Below are 8,196 nucleotides of genomic sequence, written 5' to 3' on the forward strand. Positions count from 1 at the left end.
GAAGTGCAGCTGTCGCTGGACTGGGAGCGCCGCTTCGACCACATGCAGCAGCATTCAGGTCCGTGCCGGTACCGGTACCGGGGAGCGCACGGAGCACCCCGCGGGCCGTGCCGGTGGGGCAGGGGGGCGGTCAGTGCACACCGTGTCCCCATCCCGGTTAGGGTAGGGAGAAAATCCGCCAGCTCTGTGTGTACAGTTTGTTCTCGGGACAACTGAGGGCAGCAGGTGTCCCTCTGCGAGCTTTCCTTGGCTTGTAAACGCGCCAAAAACAGGTTTGGAAGAGAAAGTTCAGCCTGCTTTGCAGCCCCAGCGTGTGCTGCAGTGCCAGGAGTGAAAACTCACGGGGCCAGAGCTTCTCCTTGCTGCTCCTGAGCACTGGCAGGAGCCCCTCAGCACTCGCCTGTCGTGGAGAATGTCAACAGGAAATACACAGCCTGACTGGAAATGCCAGGGGCACTCAGAGCTAGTGCTTGCACATCTCTTCCAGGACAGCATCTCATCAGTGCCATTGCAGAACAGATGTTTGGATTCAAGACAACTTCATGGTGAGCAGGATGAAGGTTTCTTTTCACCCATTTGGCATGTTCCACCATGCTACCCTGCACAGAGCCTGAGCACTGAAACACCAAAAGCAATTTGGATGTTTCATTTGAGCTCAGACATTGTGGGAGAGAAGCTGACCTGGAGAGAAGCTGTAAAAGTGTTTGCTCTGTCTTGTCCTCCTTAAGTGTTTGGTTTCCACCTGGTGCTTTGAACATAACAGGGAGAGGAGGGAAATCTCTGTTTTTTCAGTCACCACATTGGCAGCAGTGGGATGCTGGTGCTGCACAAAGGGACCTCCCAGCTGGTCTCAGCAGATGTTCTTCCTTGGTGCAGGGAGCTGGGCCGTCAGCGCGGTGTCATTGAGCTGGACACCCCCGTGGTGACAGCAGAGCAGGTCCAGGCCCTGGAGGAGAGCGTGAACGAGAAAATCCGGGACAGGGTCCCTGTAACAGTGAGGGAACTGGCTGCAGATGACCCTGAAGTTGAAACAGTGAGTAGTGGGAGAGAACTGATGGTATTAATGGAATAACTGAGCACAGATGTCACCTGCTCTGTCACCCTTCTCCTCTGCCAGGTGAGGAGCCGGGGGCTGCCCGATGACCACGCGGGGCCAGTGCGGGTGGTGGACATCAAAGGCATCGACTCCAACCTGTGCTGTGGGACTCACGTGTCCAACCTGAGTGACCTCCAGGTGGGCTGCTGCAGCTGGGCTGCCTCTGGGAGCCACGCTCCGCATGAAGTACAGCCAGGGTCCCTGGGATCCACAGGCTGCTCCAGACTGTGCTGATGGGGAAGGGGGTGGCAGAACCCCAGGCTGAGGGAGCCCCAGGAGGGTCACACACAGGCTGGGTGCCACAGTGATTTTGTTTCCTTGTTGCAGAACTCGGCCCTGTGTACAGCAGTGATGTTTTTGCACTGCCAGGAGTGTTGGCCATGTTCCCTCAGCTTAAAGCTTTTTTGTCTGTTCATCATGGATGAGAAATCTGTGCAGGGGAAATGGTGATAAAATCCTAGACTGCCTTTAAGTATTTGTACTATCTCAGTCATTGGTTGGAGTCTGTTTCCCAGCAGATACATCCAGATGCCCTGTAGAGTACATCCCATGGCTAGAAGATTGCATAAATTCCATTGTACCACCATCCCTTTTTTTTGTATGTTGACCTTATGGCTGATTTTAATCAATTTGTTTTCACTAGCAGAGAGTCAAAATTCACCACAGGGCATAATCTGGCAGGAACTGACCACCTATGTGAATTACCAAATGCTGTTCTGACCAGGTTGATTTTCTTTTTAAGGTTATTAAACTCCTTGGCGTGGAAAAAGGGAAAAAGAACAAAACCAACTTGGTTTTCCTGGTGGGAAACAGAGTGCTGAAGTCAATTGAACAAAGTCACAGTACTGAGAAGGCTCTAACCTCCCTGCTCAAGTAATCCCCTTTCCTCTTCTGTTATTTCATCTTCACTCCTCCTCCTCCTGAGAGATACCACATAAGCCTCAGAGTGCATGTTGTGGGACTGTGTGTGATGTTGCCTGTTTTGCTCCTTTAGGAAATCCTTCCTCTGTCCTTCAGAGTGGTGATCCAAAGTCTCCCATTTCTTTCAGAAATGGACCAGGTGAGCACGTAGAGGCTGTGAAGAGACTGCAGAGCTCTGTGAAGCTGCTCCAGAAGGTACAAGAATGGCTGGGAAAAGTGGGTTGTCACTATTTCCTGTAGGCCATTAGTTGTGGTAACTAGGAGTCAAATCATTGGCTTCAATTTTTGTGGATTTTATGAAAAGTGCTCAAAGCTCTGGGAACACAACTGTGTTCACACTGAGTTCTCCAGTTGCAGTACAGTTAATTTTCTTTTCTTTCAGAATAACCTGAACCTGCTCAGAGACATTGCTGTTTTGATAGCCCAGGACTTCAAGAGCAAACCTGCTCCAAAGCAGCTCTTTGTATTGCACAGGTATGGGGGAGCCCAGGGAAGAGGGGCCAACAGTATCCCACAGGTTTTATGGCAGCTGGATCTCTCACACCTTGTGAGAGCAGCTTGTTTTCTCAAGGAAGAATGTAAAGGAAACAGAATATTAAACTGCCTTGGCCTGCTGCAAAGTTGTGTAATTAAAGGAATCTATAATTCAGTCACTGAATTCTTCTGGTGCTGTAGCTGAGAAATTACTGTGTCCATTTAATTCCCTCTGCACCTGACATTTTCAAATAAAACCAGGGAGCTGTATTTCTTAAAGATAACACTTAGATGATTCCTAAAGGAGTGCCCAGTGAGGATTTACATCTATAGACAAATAAGAGCAAGAGGCCAAAATCCCTGATCAGGCACTTGGTTTCTGATTGAGATTTTGTACTCTAGAGGGGGGTTTTGCTTCTTTCTGAAGTCTTTTTTTAATCCATCCATACAGGAAAGAGGGTGATTCTGAATTTATGAACATCATCGCTAATGAGATTGGGACAGAGGTGAGTCGCTGATGCAGACTAAACTGACACCACTCTTTTTTCACCCCAGTTTTACACAGACAGGGGCTGGCCAGGCTGCTGTTCCTACCACAGTTATCATCTGCAGATCTGGTTCCTTTGACAGGTACCTGAGGTTACCTGTCCCCAGCAGCCTCAGTCTGCAGGGCAGTCCTCAACAGTGAGAATTCAGAGCCCTGGAGAGGAGCCTCCAAGAGCTGTGCAGAGCCTCACTGGCTGAAATAGGTTAGGCTAGGATTAGGTAGGAGTGGAATTGAAAAAACAGCAAGTTTCAGTCACAATCACCTAGTTCAGCTGCCAGCTGTATCCTTTTAACTTGGGATACCCCAAACAGTCTCAGTCTCAATAATGGACATAGACTTCTGAATTGCCAGTTTGCTGTTTGTGTCCTCTGGCCAGTGTGGAAAGCACTGATTTATCTGGAGCAAAGCCCATCTCTGTCCACAGGAAACCCTGCTATTCCTGACTGTGGGAGATGAAAAAGAAGCAGGACTCTTCCTTCTAGCTGGACCTGTTGAAGCAGTTGAAAATTTAGGTCCCAGGTAACGTTTTTTGATTTGTTTAACTCGAATGAGAATTCTGATGTTGCAGACATGATGAGCAGCTGCACAGTGTGATCCAGGCAGGGATCTGTGTGTGCTGGAGCAGCCTGGGCTCCAGCCTGTGGTGTTGCTGCTGCAGGGTGGCAGAACTGCTGGGAGGGAAAGGAGCTGGGAAGCGCGGCCGCTTCCAGGGCAAGGCAGCCAAGATGAGCCGGCGAGGAGAAGTGCAAGCTCTGCTCCAGGAATTCATTAGCCATCAAAACCCTGGAGCATAAGAAACAATTCTCAAAGTAGGTTTGTCTTATATTTGTTTGCATAGGCTCCACTAGCTCCTCTACCAGAGAATAAAGACCTGAACCCAACAGCTGGTGTGCACATGCTCTGCGTGGGCTGCTCACGGAAATGGGGAGGGGATCTGCCATCAAGGCTTTGCTGCAAGGGCTCAATTGTCAGAACAAATGGTGCAAGGATTAAAGTAGTCCTTAGTTAACCACTTTGTAGGGTTCCCAAACCCAGAAGGGGCCTCCTGCTGGCAGTGCTTTGGGGCATTTTGCTTTGTGCCAGTTCCAGTTGCTGAGGAGAAGTTGCTTGGCATGAACGCTCAAGCAAGAGGCAGCTGCTCCCCCCAACTCCTTGGGTTGGGCAAGAGCAGAGAGCAGCTGGAAGGGAGAGCAGGTACCCCACAAGCAGGAGATCATTCCTCACCACGTACCAAGCCCTTTCCCTTGGTGGGGTGCAGTTGTTAGTGGTCGTTTTTTGACCATGGAGAGTTTCTTGAGCTGATGCAGCTGTAAACTCCCTCGGGATCAGGCAGAGCTGTCCCTGGTGTTCCCTCAGCTCACCTCTCCTGCCCAGGCAGGCCCTGGAGCTGCTGCAGTCTCCTCTGGAGGAACTAAAGGGCGCTGTGGAGCCACAACGGGGCTCAACAGGTAGTTTGAGAATTTACCCTTCCCCTTTTTGCTAGAAATGGTGGGACAGGTTTACCCCAGGTGTTGGTAATGATCAGAGAAACAGAATAAAAGAAACCTCCATTCTAAGGATTTATCTGTCACGAATGTGGGGATGGAAGCAGCCCCAGCAAATTGGGTTCCCACCCATGGCTGCTGTGACTGGTGCATGGCCACAGCCTTGGCTGAGCTGTTGGGGTGGCACCAGAACAGAGGGAGCACCAGTGAGGCCTGGAACTGGGTGTGGGTCAGAGCTGCAGGGTCTGGTGCTTTGGGAGTGATCCTGCACATGCACAGAGTCTGGCAGGAAGAAAGTGTCTGCACCTCCCTGTGTATTTTGGACTATCTCAGACTGAGAGAGGATGTTTCCTGAGCAGGTTTAGCTGGGCTGTGCAGCCTGCACAGCTTGGAGGGCAGCAGGTTGAGCCCTCAGGACTTCCTGAGTGACCACTGGGCTGGGGTGCTGAGGTGGGAAGGGCATGACCCCAACCCCACACCATGGCCAAGTGCCAGTTCTGTCCCCAACACCCTGGGGGCTCAGACAGCCCCAGCTGAGCCACCTGGTCCCAAAGCTGAGCTCATTTCTGTAAGCAGTGAGGTGACACAAGTTTGTCCCTGTTCCTGGCACAAAGTGCACCCAGAAACCTTGGATAAACAGCACAAAAAGCTGTTTATTCACAGCCCCCACTGTGCTGTCAGTGTTCAGCTGCAGCTCAGGACAAAAGGTAAAGACCCAGGGCACTGGGCAGTGCCCTTCCCAGTGGCTTGAACATGTCTTCAGCCCCCAGGAGAAATGTCCTTCCTGTACCATCTGCAGGCCATGGCACAACCCTGCATCCAGGAGCTGATCCCCCATCCCCTGGTGCTGGCCAGCAGGACACTCAGACTCTCCAGCTAAACAACCTTCATCTTTAATAAAACACCTCCTGTGCCCAACCCCAGCCACCCCCTGTGCTGTGTGCACAGCTCCATGCAATGCCTGTGTGCCCCCCACGCTGACCACAGGCATGAGCACCAAACGTCCCAGGGCTGGGGGTCCCTCACCCACACTGGCACTCGATCTCCATGTCTCAGTCTGTCCATTCCTGGCACAGAGCTGCCTCTTCAGCAGACCCCAGACACGCTGAGGTGACAGCCCTGCTGCCCGTGGTGCTGTCCCCAGCCCTGCAGCACAAGGTGGCCTGTCCCCACAAGCTGCAAGGGAGTGCAGCACCTCCCTCTGCTGCTGCTGGGTCCTGGGCAGGTGCCCCCCAGCTGTGGGTGCAGGAGGGACAGCAGGGCAGTCGTGGGCATGCAGGGCTCTCCCTCTGTGCCATCAGCCAGCCCAGCCCAGCGGGACTGGCACTGTGGGTCCGTGTTGTGGGAGCCACCCAGCAGCACCACCGGCCCAACTTCCACGGTCTGCTCCCAGTGCAGAACCAGTGGCTGAGGTGCACCCAGGGCCTGGCAGCTGCCCCTGAGCCACCCCTGGGCTGCCTTTGGCAGCCTTTTTGTGCTGTGTGGCCAGGAGCTGGGACAGGCAGTAGGGGACGAGGCCGACGGTGGCCAGTGGCACGGCCGCGCTCTTGCAGAAGGAGAGGGCGTAGAAGAGCAGCTGCATGTGGGAGGGAGGCTTGAAGGCATCAAAGACGTGGAGGATGAGGAGGGAGGCAGCGATGCAGCCCAGGCGGAAGAAGGGCAGCTGCTGGCTCTGCTTTAACCGGGAGCTCTCCTGGTACAGGTGGCAATTGAGGGCCAGCCCCAGGCCGAAGAGGATGCCCAGGTTCCGGAGGAGGCTGGCAAAGGGAGTGGTGTCAATGTGGACCCACTCAGGGTTGCTGCACCACTTCTGTGCCTTCTCCAGCGTCCAGAGCAGGTCCACGCCGAATGTCCACAGCAGCAGGTAGAAGCCCAGGGTGAAGCTGAAGAGGAAGATGGTGATGCCCAGGTACCGATGGAAGCTGGCGTGGTAGATGCAGCGGATGTGCTGGAAGGTCTTGGCCACAGCCATTCCTGCCAGTAACAAAGTGGGAGCACTGGTCAGTGCTGCAGGTGCTGCAGTCCAGCACAGTGGTGCTGCAGGGACTGGGAGGGGCGTCTGGTACACTCACCTGAGAACACCCCTGCAATCACCTGGTGGGGGAAGTGAGCAGCGATGAAGACTCGGGACATGCAGACACAGACCTGAACTGCCCAGAACCCAATCCAAAGCACTGTCCACAGCACCCTGTGAGGACAGGTGGCCATGTGGGTGCCAGGGTCAGCTTGCACTGCCCGTGGCACTGCCATCATGTACTCCAGACAATGCCTGGCTGAGCCTGTGCCCCTGCAGACCCCAGCTGTCAGCCCACAGCCTTGATGGGCTTGGCTGTGCCTGTCAGTGCTGGAGCCACCTCTGCCTGGCACAGGTGGTTTTGGCCCTCAGCTTACCAGTATCCCAGTGTCTTTGACTGCTTCTCTCCCCCAGCAGCAGAGAGGAGGGCTGTCACCATCACATAGTACACGCCTGCTGCACCCATGGCATGGCCAGATGGGCTCCCTGGGCAAGAAGAGAGACCCAGGTCAGGCTCTGCATGGGCCAGAGCTCAGCACCCACAGGGGTTTGTGCTGAGCAACCACAGCTTCACCAGGGGTCAAGGTCTGCTCTGTGCAGGGGCTGCCCTGCCTCCTTCCCCTGCAGTGTCCCCAGCAGCACAGCAGCCTCTCTGCAGAGCTGTGCAGGGGTGTGTGGTCCCTGCAGGCTGCCAGCACCAGGCCAGCACCCCCTCTTTGTTCGGGTCACCATGGGCAAGCACCCCCTGCCCCTGGCTGCAAGCCCCTCCATGGCTCAGGGAACCCTACCAGGGCCAGTCTCGCAGGTGAGAGGGAACTGCTGGATCTCTGGTGCTGAGTTGTTTCCATAATAGTCCGTGTCAAGGACCCACCAGTATGGTCTCTCCCCAAAGAGGATCCTGAAAAGAAAAGAGAGGGATCTGGGGAGGTCCAGGGCACAACTGCAGCTTTAGATCTGTCCTGGGACATGGAAGAAGCAAAGGACCCACAAGTGGTGCAGGGCATCCTGACAGACACAGCACCCAGCTGATTGCCTGGTTCTGACAGCTGACACTGCCTGCCCATGTCCCCATCCCCAGCCCTGACAGCAAGTCAATATTGTCTCCTGTACTGAGGGGCTCTGTGAAGATCCCCCCACTCAGCACCACAGCCCTGGCTGATGGGAGGCTCTGTTTGCAGGAGGCTCCATCTCTGCTTGGAGCAGAGGGGGAGAGCTGTTACTGCATGGCTTGGGAAGGAGTGACCATTGTCACTGCCCAGCTGGGGCTGAGAGCACCCACATCAGTCCAGGTGTGCCAGCACAGGTGGGAGTGTTGGCTGGGGGCCACTCACCACTTGAAGACGAGGTTGAGCCAGTCTCCGATGACAGCCACCCAGATGAGCCTGATGCCCACTACTTCACTGAAGTGGAACCAGATGGGGAAGAGGACAAAAAAAGCATTCCTGAGATCAGCAGCATAGGAGATGAAGAGGAACCAGTCCTGGGAGCCCTGGAAGCGCTGCTGCAGCCAGTGTGTGGTCTGGATGCCCACATCATGCAGGAGGTTCATGTTGGCCTCCATCCTCCTCTGCTGCCCTCGGCGTGCCTCCGGCTGTCCCCTGCTCCACTGTGCCACTGGGGTTTTATACTCTGCAGGGTCTTGTTTGCAGCAGGCAGGTCA

The 8,196-nt window shown here is 54.5% G+C and overlaps 2 protein-coding genes across 2 annotated transcripts in view; one reads left to right on the forward strand and one right to left on the reverse strand.

The window, feature by feature from the left end:
- LOC102040982 (alanyl-tRNA editing protein Aarsd1) overlaps positions 1-3,921 on the forward strand; it is a 6,205-nt gene extending 2,284 nt beyond the window's left edge. Inside the window, exons 6-15 of the mRNA XM_031064123.1 lie at positions 5-58; positions 488-545; positions 877-1,033; positions 1,118-1,234; positions 1,839-1,969; positions 2,146-2,212; positions 2,400-2,491; positions 2,943-2,997; positions 3,463-3,557; positions 3,697-3,921. Of these exons, the coding sequence (XP_030919983.1) occupies positions 5-58; positions 488-545; positions 877-1,033; positions 1,118-1,234; positions 1,839-1,969; positions 2,146-2,212; positions 2,400-2,491; positions 2,943-2,997; positions 3,463-3,557; positions 3,697-3,832 (962 nt within the window). The 3' untranslated portion in view covers positions 3,833-3,921. The remainder of the gene's footprint in view (positions 1-4; positions 59-487; positions 546-876; positions 1,034-1,117; positions 1,235-1,838; positions 1,970-2,145; positions 2,213-2,399; positions 2,492-2,942; positions 2,998-3,462; positions 3,558-3,696) is intronic.
- A 1,898-nt stretch (positions 3,922-5,819) lies between these two features.
- G6PC (glucose-6-phosphatase catalytic subunit) lies at positions 5,820-8,147 on the reverse strand. Its single transcript, XM_005429611.2, has 5 exons — positions 7,868-8,147; positions 7,325-7,434; positions 6,914-7,022; positions 6,595-6,710; positions 5,820-6,496 (listed from the first exon to the last, which is right to left on the reverse strand). The coding sequence occupies exons 1-5, from the start codon at positions 8,095-8,097 to the stop codon at positions 5,820-5,822; spliced, it is 1,242 nt and encodes a 413-aa protein (XP_005429668.1). The 5' UTR covers positions 8,098-8,147.
- Positions 8,148-8,196: the final 49 nt, after the last annotated feature.

The sequence above is a fragment of the Geospiza fortis genome, unplaced genomic scaffold, assembly GCF_000277835.1.
Source record: "Geospiza fortis unplaced genomic scaffold, GeoFor_1.0 scaffold324, whole genome shotgun sequence".
Lineage (NCBI taxonomy): Eukaryota > Metazoa > Chordata > Aves > Passeriformes > Thraupidae > Geospiza > Geospiza fortis.

Bases quoted from the DNA above. Each gene is read 5' to 3' on its own strand.
- G6PC (XM_005429611.2), bottom strand. From the start codon at position 8,097: ATGGAGGCCAACATGAACCTCCTGCATGATGTGGGCATCCAGACCACA. The intron at 7,435-7,867 runs GTGAGTGGCCCC...TTTTCTTTTCAG, and splicing joins CTCAACCTCGTCTTCAAGTG to GATCCTCTTTGGGGAGAGAC. The intron at 7,023-7,324 runs GTAGGGTTCCCT...CTTCTTGCCCAG, and splicing joins CACCTGCGAGACTGGCCCTG to GGAGCCCATCTGGCCATGCC.